Here is a 13761-nt window from a genome sequence, read left to right on the forward strand (position 1 = left end):
CAGCTGCAGTCTTTTAACTCACAAGTTGCTGGCCTACAACAAAGTATGTCCTAATACAATAACCGCCCCTACCACACGAATAGCTGCTGGACTCTCTTCCACCATCTTCTGTCATGCATTTAAATAGATGAATGCTTGGGGGCTGGGGCTGATGACGGCATCTATTTCAAGGGCCTTACGTTACAGTTTCTACAGAAAGACAGCTAGCAGATTGTAAGACATGACTGAGTTTAACCAACAGTAGTACGTTGGTTCATTTCAGGGCCTAAAAGAATGTTTAGGCTTAAATTTATTATACCAAGTCACACTTACTCAATCCCATTAGTCTTTGTCAGAATCTAGTAATTCAGTATTTGTGAAAAACAATTCTCAATTTCCTACTGGAGATGAATGACTCTCATTCCATTCTCAAATACACAGCTTGCAGAAATGGGCTATAGTGTTAATCCTGCTTTAGGAACTTCTATGCCAATAATAATTTAATTTAAAAATCAGTTTATGAAAGAATTCTACAAATATAAGTCTTCAGCAAAATAGAATGAATTAAGCAATAGCTTCACTCAGCATTTTTATTTGGGAATAGGGCTGTTTACACATTATCTTCTAAGATGGGAGATCAGCTGTCTAAAAGAAAACATCAAAATAGTATGAGTAACAGCTGACACAATACTCAAAATTCTTTTGACTCTTAAAGTTATATTATGTAATTTCTCAACTAGTGGGTAGCACTCAGAACACGCACTCTAATAGCTGTGGCCCGATTAGCAGAAAGAATTCATTCTTAAAACTTTATATTTCCACAATCCTGAGTATCTTATTTTAAACCAATCAGCAAAATAATTTAGCATCTTAACCCATGTGACTCCATTATTATTTTGCACATAAACTAAAAGGACCTTACAACAGAATAATAATGTTTAATGCAATAATATGTGTAGTGAATATAACAACTCAAATTTATATCCACCCTTGAAAGTGTAAGACATCATCTCTCTTTTTCATTTTAAGCTATGTTTTAGAATTCTTTGCATAATCTTAAATTTACTTCAAATTTCATTTTATTCCCAGTTCCAACTTTTGATTACAAATTAACATAACAACAAACTGCACATTTATTGAATCAGGCACACTAAGATACTTTTGTGAAAACTTTTAACCATCCCTGTTTCCCAAGGATAAAAAGGATCTCCACCACCATGACTAATCAGCAATTTTAGGCACATTTCATTCAACACAATCATTCTAAAATTAGCTTCGATGAGAGAGGCTTGTAAAAGTGTCTGGAATTCTCTTTTCAGATTAGCAACATTTGTGAATCTGAGGAACCACCCAGCACATGTGTCTAAAAATCATTACATCACCATTGCAATAACAACAAAAACAAACTCAAATCTAGGTGGGGGTAGGAGGAAAGGGGAGTAAAAACTTTTAAGGAAGTAGGGTAAAGAAGAGCTGAAAGTTAACAAATGCCATAAAATGAGAAATCTTCAAGCTACAGCATGAGTCAAAGCAAGCAATATTAGGCAATGCATTTTAATTAGCATAACCATGGCAGAAACCATCTGGCAAACAGTTCAGATAAGCAAAAAAGGATTGCAATCAACAAATACTTGTTGCTCCAATATTAAGTTTTAAGTCATAATTTAGAAATATGAATGTAAAAAAAATCGAATTCCTATTATTGCAAATGAAAATTACTGGGTGTGTTTTCAGTACATTTAGACTGATTCTGAATTTTTTTGCAGCTAAATACTAATTTAGAAACTCACTTATTTTACATTTTTTCATGGTTCTTGGATATGTGCATACCTATGTTACACATGGTAGTATAAATGAAAAAAGAAGTAGAAATGAGGGGAAATATGATGTCAATAGATGCCTAATCACGGGACCTGAAACCTGCAAATAATGTTCCAAGTATTTCATTCTATAATGAATTCTGGAACTTCCATGACTTATGACAGAGAATAAATATTTTTTAGAATAACTTTTCTAAGTAAGAGCAACAAAAGAAATACACTACATCTCTAGCCTATCCTACCCTTCCACCTCCTAAAAAAAGAAAGTGTGGTTAGAATAGCAGTTATAGGTCAATTCAGTTGATTTTACAATAATGCCACAAAAACAAAATCTAGATCTTCAAAAAGCTGCTCTTCTAAGTACAATTCATTTCCTGAGCTGGTCTTTGAACACGGAGTCCCTCCAGATATTGCTGGCTTAGGTCCCAGACAGTCACTCCTGTGGTTTTTCTTATTGGTTTAAGTAAGCTCATAGTTTTCCTTACCTTAACTACTTTTATTTTTCTATTTTCCAAACTTCCAGAAGACTCTCTTCATGTAAAAAATCAACACTCCATTTTCCTGGAGACATCTTTTAACCAAAATGCTGGAAATTTTGAGATTCCTAAGTTTTGAATATTAAAAATTATAGGACACTGTTCTCTTCATGTGTAAAATACACAAGATTTAAAAAATTTGTACAGCACTACACACTGCAGTACTGTATCACTGCTTCATGGTAAACTGAATATGTAATTTAAAAATCTATGTTCTCACTTAGGCTGCTACAAATTTCATACTCCTTTACTAATTTCAACATATTCTGGATCATTCCTTAGAAAGGCCCTTCAGAGTATTTTTTTTTTTTCCTCTACCAAAGGAAAGCAATTATTATTGATGAGTTTTGCTTTCTAATAAACCAGCTTTATTCAGTTAGAGTTCAATTTTTTAGATTAAAAAAAGTGATCCTGACAGACTACAATATAGTGGAAAGAGACTACTAAATATTCTCTGTAAGGTTAGATGAACTTCTCTATTTAATTAGCTACAAATACAGATTTTATTGAAGGTGAGGTGGCTACACATGGCAGAAGCAGGTACAGTGTATCTCAGCATAGTTCTCTTTGGGCCTCAGCATCCCTAACCAAAGATTTACAACTGCTAATGACAGCATCTGTGCAAGGCAGAACTTGTCAGATCTAGAAAAGCTCAATTCTCTCTATCTCAGTCTCTTCATACTGGCACTGCACTATTTAGTGGGGAAAAATTGCACTAATAATTTATGTACTTAAAGACATGTTTACAAACATTAGTATCTACTGGTGCTTGAACCCAATATAGTATTAGAAAGGTTATATTCTTTTCCTGATAGAGAAAGCAAAATAGTGCCCAGGTGTCTCTGAACAGATCTCAGCTCCCAGCTGTCCAGCATTCTATAAAGCCCTTACTGTCCCCCATCTGTTTGCCAATTAACTAAGACACTTGAAACTTCTGAAGGAGGACAACAACACGTAAGTATTAGAAACTTGACTACCCATTTACTTTTCTGTTAAACGTGTTTGGTACTTATTCTACTTAACTACTTATCATACTCTTTAAACAACCAATATACAATAGAGCTAAATGTCCCTGACTGGAATTAAAAGTGAATATTCACTCAATTTTTCTCAGTTAAGAGATCTAAATGCAGCTGAAATCATAAAGACACCTGAAGTTTCTTTTCAGCTTTAATAATATTACAAATAATAAATATCAATTAAATTCAGGCTCTTCAGAGACCTGGGCAAAAATATTTTATATCTTTCAATAAGACTGACTCGAAATATTTGCATATTCAATTTTCCTTATCATATCCTTAAAAACAGTATGTAAGACAGAAAATTCTCTTTGGTGAAAGCATTCTGTCACTCTAAAATGTTATGCCATATTATTTTAGGCTTAGAAATAACAAAAGGTATACTAAAGCACCACTGTTCAAGGTTCTCAGAAAGAAGCACAGTAAGGCAACGCTTATCTATGGAATAGATGAGAGAATTTTCAAATGTTTAAAATGAAATCAAGCACTATAATTTAGTCTGAACTAAGAAATTCAGAACTACTGATTATGCTGTTATAATAGCATTAATAAAAACTTTAAATATAAATATTCTATGAAACCTTCCATTTTAGCTAATTTTTAAGACATTTTAAATATATGATAATTATAATGGTCATACAACATCAGTATTTGGAAAAATTTACTTTTGCAAATCACATATTGGAAATTTATTTCATTTTATAATAGCAATCAATCTGGTATAAACTATGTATAGGAATTTTACATTAGAGAGGAACGAAGTCCAGAAGACTAATGTTTCAATTAAATCTTTCACAGGTGGTATGTATATATGTATTTAACAGTACTTTTTTCCAGTGGATTTCAAAATACATTATAATCACAGTAAATTCCCTTAAGTGCTATAACGACTCACACAAAGACTCCAGAGCCACGAACAAAATCTGCTTTCTTAACTACTCAGTCTCTTACTCTATGCTTTAAACTGGAAAAGGTTGTTGCTCCTGTTTTGCAACTTTTTGACATTTTACCTGTTCATCTTTGACATCTGGATTTTTAAAAGAAATGTAAAATTCAGGTATTCTTTTAACACCAGATCAAATGTTATTATCAGAATGTATTATACAGTTTCACAATCCATAAGCCCTATTTCATTTGAGTACTTGAGATGAAGATGGGGGAAAATAGATACTTGGAAGCTTGGATAGTAACAAAAACAAAATGTGAGAAAGTCAAGAAAATCCAAGTAAAAGAACCAAATAAACAAAGATCCACGTTCTTATTAAAGTCTTGGAGGAAAAACAAACCAGAAAAACTTAAAGCAATCGAATAATCGGCCACCCATTCTCTTGTCTTCAAATAAAAGTAACACAAATTAAAATGTACTGGCTGAAAAGGGGAAAGAATTATGCTTTTAAAACTTTAAGTTTTAATGCGAGACATTTAAGAAAGCCTATTTCCTTTTCTCAAAGTCCATTCCAATTTATAAGCTCACAATGTTCAATAAACAAACGGATTAGAAAATTGCAGGTCACATGGTTTAAATCCCGGGCAAGAAACTTCTACATTTACATTTACATTTGCTTACGTAGCACTCTGTTACTCGGCAAGACCTTTTCCACAAATGAAGAGTTAGCAAAATGTCGTCTGTATTGGCAATGTGCTTTTAACCATGTGTCTTGCTTGGTAATAAGAAACCAGACTGATCTACAGCCACTCTTTGTGGGCAGTGGGAAGTAGAAGAAGGGAGACTTATCCATACTAAAGTTTGCTAATACCTCTTCTGAGCCAGGGGCAATGTAAAAGAAGTATAAAAAATTGTGTAGTTTGATCCGTAGGAAGTCCGTAGGTATTAAGGGTCCACTTTTGCATGACCTGAGAGACTATTAAATCAATGAATACTGTTGTTAGCCATAGGTTGCTTGCTCTTCCTCATCTGAAGGATGGCATAGTAGATAACAGTGTTGAAGAGCAAGCAAAAAACAAAATTTGAATTTGTTTACCTATGACTAGGTTAGGCATTTTCGTCATTATAAAGTATTTCTAAAAAAATCCTTTAGAGTAATAGTGTGATTAAAAAAACTTTAAAACTTGGTTTTTAAAAAATGCAAGAAGCAACAAACTTCAGAAAAGATAAATTTGTACATTGCCAATAAGTGATGCTTAAAGGAATGCTATTAAAAGAGGCAGTTCATTCCAAGAAGTACATTAGACTCAGTATACTGCACTTGGCCAAAGGAAAGTATTATTGAACCTACTTACCCATAAAAGATAAAAAACACAGCTATATTTTTAAAAATGCTTACAACTGGAATCCAATGCTAATTAATACCAGTTTAGTTATATCAAGAAGTATCAGGTAATACTATAGAACTTCTGGGAAATCGACTTTGAGGAAAAAATTCTAGAAGGTATTAAGAAATTTGGAGAATTAAATATTATCCTCCTTTACAATTATAATGGCCATGTAAGACATTCGAGATATTCTCAAAGCATGGGTTATATTTTTATATTTAATTTAAAAATACAAACTAAGAACAAATTAATGTTTGGTTTTTATGTCCAACTGTTTCAATTTCAGTGCTTGCATTCTTTTACTAAAGAAAAACTGATTAGGTTAATATTTAGATATCTGAGGAAAAAAACAAAAATATTTAATAAAATGTATTACTGAATACTATTTCCATTGGAGCAGCATTGTTGCTCTGGCAATTAAGAGCTGAATTAAGGTTTCCTGACTCCATAAGGACCCAGTGTCAGAAAAGAGGGTCTCCTGGCTCTCTTCAGTTCAAGCCCTAAGGATGAGCAAGGCAGAATTACCCTATCTTCTCTGACTCAAACAAAAGAGGACAAAGTAGATGTGATTTGAAGTCAGAAGTTCTGGGCTGGGATCCTGGCTGTGACTCTGGGAAACCCACTCAACATCATTAGATCTGAGTTTTGTATCTGTAAAATGGCTATAATTTTATCTGATACCCTAAGACTGTTACGAAGGTCAATTAAGATGATGTACTTTAAACTACTTTATAGGCCACACAGAGCATCTAACCAGGGTTTCTCAGCCTTGGCACTGTTGTCATTTTAGGCTGGATAATTCTTGGCTGTGGGAGGCTATCCGGTACATCAGGGGATGGTACCAGCATCCTTGGCTTCTGCCCACTATATACCAGTAGTGTCTGCCAGTTGTGACAACCAAAAATATTTCCAGATGTTGCCAAATGTCCCCTGGGGGGCAAATTCACCCTGGCTGAGAACCAGTGAGACTACTATTCTTTCTCTTCTTCTCTCCCTTTCATTATCTTGTATAGTACTGGATATATTGCCCCTGTGTGTCTGTATGTGTTTATTCTTAATGCTTACCCATAAGACCTGGATTAAGTTATAGTGCCATTTGCCTAAATCTTCCTGATTCCCTCAAACATTTAAGATAATCACAGCTCAGCAGTATGTATGTTTAAACATTGCTACTTCTTTAGTCAGAATATTATTCCCTTAAACACAGTATCTTTCAGTGTGGATGTAAAACGATCTCAAGTACTTTGTTGATATTGAAAGCAGCCCATGACTCAATAAATAAAATTATTAAGTGAGAAATGGTTAACTCAACTCTCTGAACAGCAATAGTGACGATGTTGTAAAACAAACCACTTTGATAACCAGAATAAAAATTAATTACTCTAATATAAAATGGTTTTCTATAGACAAAACAGCCCCTAAGAATTGTATAATTTATATTTTATACATATTTATAATTTATACAACATTTTATATGTATCTTAGTTCCTACTCACTGGAGCTCAGTAACGGTTTGTTCATCTATTTAATAGGCATATATTTATTAAACACTATGTGTGAGGCACTGAGCCAGATACTGCTCATACAATCAATATAAATAACAAAGACATGGTCTTTATCCTCAGTTTTCAGTTTGCTAGAGGAGAGAACCACAATTCCAGCTATTCCCCTTCTGGGGTTATCCAAAGAACATGAAAACACTAATTCGAAAAGATACATGCAACCCCTATGTTCACTGCAACATTATTCACAATAGCCAAGACTTGGAAACAACCTAAGAGCCCATCAATGGATGAATGGATAAAGAAGATACGGTATCTATACACAATGGAACACTACTCAGCCATAAAAAAAGATGAAATCTTGCCATTTGCAACAACACAGATGGATGTTGAGGGCATTATGCTAAGTGAAATAAGTCAGACAGAGAAAGACAAATACCATATGATTTCACTCATATGTGGAAGATAAAAACAACAATAAACAAACACATAGACAGAGAATAGACTGGTGGTGACCAGAGCGGGAGGGGGATGTAGGGGTAAAAGGGCACATGTGTACAGCAAAGGACTTTAGGTGGTGAACATGACGCAGTCTACACAGAAATCAAAATATAATGATGCACACCTGAAATTTATATAATGTTATAAACCAATGTTACCTTGGGAAAAAAAAAAAAGAACCACTAGGTATTCAACTATAACACAATATTATGCTAAAAGCACAAAGAGGCAAAGTATAGAGTGCTGGAGAATTCACTCAAATCACACCCATGAATGTGTGTGGGAAAAATCATGTATTTCCTTATCAAAATTTTGGGGGTAGAGGTGGAGAAAAACCTAAAGCAGAGGGATAAATAAATGATAATTCTGACAACAAATAATAACCAATACTAAAGGTTACATATGCCATTTAAGTTTCTATCAAAAATGGTGATTTAGACTCATCTATGAAATGATCACCATAAGAAATAAAAGCAATTTACCAATTTGAGACCCATGTGTGAGTTAGGTATAAAAATATGTAACCTGCGGGGCCGGCCTAATGGCATAGCTGTTATGTTCGAATGCTCCGCTTTGGCGGCCTGGGGTTTGCAGGCTCGGAGCCATGCTGTGGTGGTGTCCCATATAAAGTAGAGGAAGATGGGCACGGATGGTAGCCCAGGGCCAGTTAGCTCAGGGCTAATCTTCCACACACACACACACACACACACACACACACACACACACACACACACACACACACACACACACACACACACACACACACACACACACACACACACACACACACACACACACACACACACACACACACACACACACACGTAATCTGCAAGAAGATTCTCCTGACAATACACAAGAATCATAAATGATCATGATTCTTTTCCAAGATACCACACAAAACAGCAAATCTCATTTGGTTTTACTTTGTTTGTTTTCTAGGTTAAGGCAAAATGGTATTTAGCAACTCTTTTTTCTCAACTTCATATTTCACTTGCTACCAACAGAAAGAGGCTGGGATAGAAAGCCTAGAGGGAGCCCAAAAAGTAGTAACTAAGGAAGGAAAGGAGCTGAGGACAACAAGTATTTTTAAACAATTGTTGCCTCTTTCTGCTGGGTACAAAAAAGGTCTGGGTTCAGCTCATCTGCTCACTTATAAGGTGAGAGGAAGTTGGTAGAATTCTGGGCTGGTATTCTCCCTTTTGTGAAAGTTTACTTTGCCTTCCATTTTATCCTCATTTTTAGAGATCTGAGATATCCTGTCAAGCTCGCTTCAGTGTAGATAAATATATACAGTTTTCAATCTGTCTTCCTAACTAGCGCATGCAAGGTATCTATTTTCATGTCCTATAAAAACTGGAGCAAGAAGCATTTTGTAAGTACCAGGGATCATTATTCTGGTCCCACAGCTATTAGACCAACTCAGGTGGTCTAGGATACCTGATAAGATGATCTCAGGGACAAAAGCTGCCATCTCCACAATGTTGCCAAATGAAGCAGTTTTATGGTGGCCCCGTTTAGGCTTGGACTAGGCTGCAAAAACACACATATACAGTATACATGCAAACAACCACAAATAGTAACACAGAAAAAGATTAACTACAAAAACAATAATTTTCGAATAGTTTTGTTAATAACACTTCATGCAGAATGGCATGCAGAACTATCTAACTTTTCATCCATGCTTAGAAAAGGCGTGATTAAGGAGCAAACAACTATCAATACGGGATGTTTCACACACTGGCTTTTTTTAGATTTTATTTATTTATTTATTTTCCCCCCAAAGCCCCAGTAGACAGTTGTATGTCATAGCTGCACATCCTTCTAGTTGCTGTATGTGGGACATGGCCTCAGCATGGCCGGAGAAGCAGTGTGTCGGTGCGCGCCTGGGATCCGAACCCGGGCCACCAGCAGCGGAGTGCCCTCACCCAACCGCTAAGCCACGGGGCCAGCCCCACACACTGGCTTTTATTAGCAGAAAAAAAATAGGACACAGACAAACAAAGCTGCAGGGTAATGAGGAAGCTAAATTTCAAACATGTTCACAGAAACAATTTATCTAAGTGACACCACTGATATGCAATGCAGGGCTAGGATGAAAGTGGGAAGGAAGAGAGGAGTTAAAAGGAAACAAGCTATCAATTTGTTTTAATTTCACAAACAGGAATATATGTTCAAGTTAGGCATTTCTTGAAGTGTGCTACAAAGTAAAATTCAGTGATTAAATGATAATTATTGAATCAAAGTATGAAATGTGTATGCTTTTATGATTATAAGTATTTATACATACTTCTAGTAAACTGAATATTTATTATAGTTTACAAAGTTTAGGCTACATTCTCACTAAACATGGATAGTGTTGAAAGGCTGGAGGATATGAACCTTTCAAGGTAAGACAATTCTCTAAAAAATCTGAATTGTGTAAAATTCAATGGATGTTCAATAGTGTCTGTTCTACATTTAGTGTAATTTAAATGTCTGTGGTTACCTTTAACCTAGTGAAATATCACTTGCATAAAGAATAAATACAAAACCGTAACTGACTAAAAAAGATATAAAACTATCAAGTTTCATAGTTACTAGCAAAGATATAAAATTATTAGAACACTATTCACTATTTAGCAAGTCTAACCTGAGTGATATGCCTGAAGTGAAAAAGGTTCCCCAAAGTGCCAGGGTATGTCTCTGCGTGCACTGTTCACCTGACACTTCACTGAGACGCTCTCAATCCCCAGAAACACTGTGACTCATAGACACCAGGAGGGCTTGACAATGGCAGGTGACCTCCATTCAACTTCATCATTTCTGAAGCTCCATCTGTGTGGCAGAGACAGCTACTCTCCTGCCAGTCTCTATTCTTCCCTTGTTTCTTAGCAACAGAATCCTGACTTTACTCGGGACAGCAATGTTCTCAGATAAAAGACTGCAGATCCTTCTTTCCCTTGGAGCCATCTGTAGCCATATGACCCTATTACTTCCGTGTGGAAGCCAATGACTTCTACGTGGAAATTGTTAGCAGGGACTTCTGGGAAAGTTCCTTGAAAGAGCTTGGGTGTGTGCCCTTTTGGTCTTCCCCTAATTCTTCCTTCCTGCTGCCTCAATTGTGGATGTGATGATTGGAACTGTAATAGTCATTTTGTGGCACAAAGTAACCTTGAAGATGGAAGCCACAGAATACAGACTATGGCAGAGAGACAGAAGGAGCACAGCTGCCTAATGATCATGGAGCCTATCTCCAGATTTGCGTATGTGTGAAAAAAAAAGCTTATGTGTTAAAGACACTGTTATTTTGGATATTCTGTTATATCCAACCGATGCTAATGCTAACTGATTCAAGTCAGTGATCATGATTAGCTGAAGACAAATATAGTATGATGGTCCTCTGGACAACTTATTTCTGAAAAGAGCTCCACACAAAATGAAAATATTCTATTCAGAAAAAAACTAAATAAATGACAAAAAAGACCTAAAAAAAAACCAAAATGAACCTGGTTAGCTAAGTTAAAAAATATATATGCTAATATCCATGGAAATACACATGTATACACATATACAGTTAAAAGACTAGAGGTAAATACACAGAAATGGTAAGTGTTTATCTCTGAGTGGGACAATTATGGAAGATTGTTTTTTTTTGTTTGTTTGTTTACACTTTCACAACAGAAATGTATTTACTTTTATAATCAGCTCCCCTCCACTCCTGGGGGAATTGGAGAGCAAACAAATTAAACCAGCATTACTAAAATGAAACCTGGTTAGAAAAGAAGGTTAGATGTTCACTCAGATAACAAAGCATATAATTGCTTTTGTGCTGACTAGTCTTTCCATAATTAATCATTTTAAGAACTGACAAAACGGAAGTGAAATGCTAGCTTTTTCAAGATTGAATAAAATTATCATGACCTTTTATTTTACAATTAAAAGAATTAACCACAACCAACTTAGCTACTTTTGCCACTGGAAGGAGGAGGAGAAGATAGTAAGGCCAAACCATACTTGGATCTGGAGTACATTTTTCTGCTAATTTCAAAACAAAACATTTACTATTATTTGAGTTCAGCACAAGATTCTAGTATAATCACTCAAAATCCTCCAAAACATTCTGGTTTTGGCAAAATTTCAATTTCTCACTTAGACTTTCAGCTCACGTTTGAGTTGCAAGACTTACATTTGATAAAATCTGTACTTAGGAAGGTACATTTTATGATCCAAATAATTCTACAAGTCATACCTTCCTTATTTGGAATTTGAAATAAATGTATAAATTATTGCTAGAAGCTTAGAAAGTATACTGTAAGCCTACTTCCTGCGTTAAAAAAATTTTAGACACAAAAAAACCTTGACGTTCCTGCTAATGAAACAACTGTAACTACTACTTTCACTACCCTTCAGATTTTCATTTCCCTTTTTACCTGCGGTCGCAGCAATCCTGGCTTCTATTTCAGACATATCAGCACTCATTCTCTTGCCCTCGGACGCTGGCGGCAAGCTCTCTACGCTGCTCCCACGAGACGCTCCCAAGCTTAATCGTCCAGATTCACTCTGTTAAAATTACAGGTCAATTTGAATTACTGAAGCTCTTTAGATTTAAAAATCCTGGAAAGCCTAGAAGGAGGAAGATATCAACTGGGATTCTTATGGATTCTGTTCTTTCTGAAAGAAAAGGCAAGTTTTCGGGGAGAGGGAGCTACAGGGGTAAGGGAGAGCAAGCTGCAGATGCTGGCTTTTGGGAAAGCTGGGAGTTAAATGCCCTAATTATTAGTTAACCTAAATGACTCAGGTAAGATAAATAAAATCACTCCTTAAAATATTTTTAAACTAAAAATGGCAAAAATAAAATAAACATGAACAACATGAAATGATAGATTTAGGACAACTCCTTTAACTGGGTAGTACAGCCAAGAAATAACCATTTAAAATTTTTAACCATCAACCATTAAAGTTAGAGATCATCATAGGGAGGGAGTTGCACAGTTGGCAAAGGCAGTAATCATCAGAAAGGAAAACAATTTGGTAATAAATGGTACAAGAATCTCATTATATGTCTCTACTCTTAAGCTTATCTGTCTGCTTCAGGAATAAGATTCAGGATTTGTATAATGGAAGATGGCAAATAATTTCAGTTAGTATAATGTTATGACTACTGATAACTTTACCATATGATTTTACTTTTAATAATAAAACAAACCTGTTGCTTTGCCTGATTTTTCAACAATTTTGATTCTAAGCGTTTAATAGTATCATTTGTGGCAGGAACCTGCTCCATATTAGTGTCACTTTTATTACTGGTATTTGTAGAAGCGATGTCCATGAATGAGCCTAGGAAAGCAGAAACAATTATGAATATAGGTTGGGAATAATGCAAATGCTTCATTCAATAACATGTAACAAATTCTTTTCTAAACTAGTAATATATGAACAAAAATAAAATAAGACTTTTCGAGCTAATGAAGATACCCAAACAAACCCATTTTAAATGAAATTTAAGGATAGCACAAAAAAGGAACCAAAATGCCTAAACAGTCTTCAATAGTCAAGGATGACTTTAAGGTTCTTAGCCTGAGCTAGTAGAATGAAGTGGCTTATATTAGTCAAGATGGGGAGGGGGGCCGGCCCTGTGGCTTAGTGGTTAAGTGCGTGCGCTCCGCTACTGGCGGCCTGGGTCCTGATCCCGGGCGTGCACCGATGCACCGCTTCTCTGGCCATGCTGAGGCCGTGTCCCACATACAGCAGGTAGAAGCATGTGCAACTATGACATACAACTATCTGCTGGGGCTTTGGGGAAAAAAAAAAGGAGGAGGATTGGCAATAGATGTTAGCTCAGAGCCGGTCTTCCTAAGTCAAAAGAGGAGGATTAGCATGGATGTTAGCTCAGGGCTGATCTTCCTCACCAAAAAAAAAAAAAAAAAAATTTAAGATGGGGAAGACCATGGGAGGAGTGAGTATGAAGGAAGAATCAGGAGCTCAGTTTGGAAATGGTAAGTTTGAGTTCCTATTAGATATCAAGCAAGTAGTTGGACATATGAATGTGAAATTCAGGTCCGGGATGGAGCAAAATGTCAGCAAACAAATGGTATATAAAGCCATGATAATGGATGAGATTATTCAGGAAATGAGTATAGACAGATAA

The 13761-nt window shown here is 35.6% G+C and overlaps 1 protein-coding gene across 3 annotated transcripts in view; it reads right to left on the minus strand.

Moving 5' to 3' along the window:
* Window positions 1–13761, minus strand: part of MAP3K7 (mitogen-activated protein kinase kinase kinase 7) — a 69330-nt gene that overhangs the window by 22665 nt on the left and 32904 nt on the right. For all 3 annotated transcript variants that reach the window (XR_015555225.1, XR_015555226.1, XM_014781116.2), the window contains exons 10-11: window positions 12820–12950; window positions 12044–12173 (exon numbers count right to left, since the gene is read on the minus strand). Coding sequence is in view for 1 of the 3 variants with exons in the window: in XM_014781116.2 (XP_014636602.2) it covers window positions 12044–12173; window positions 12820–12950 (261 nt within the window). In the remaining 2 variants the exon portion in view is untranslated. The remainder of the gene's footprint in view (window positions 1–12043; window positions 12174–12819; window positions 12951–13761) is intronic.

This window comes from Ceratotherium simum, chromosome 19 (genome assembly GCF_057802395.1).
Source record: "Ceratotherium simum simum isolate JZ-2026a chromosome 19, ASM5780239v1, whole genome shotgun sequence".
Classification (NCBI taxonomy): domain Eukaryota; kingdom Metazoa; phylum Chordata; class Mammalia; order Perissodactyla; family Rhinocerotidae; genus Ceratotherium; species Ceratotherium simum.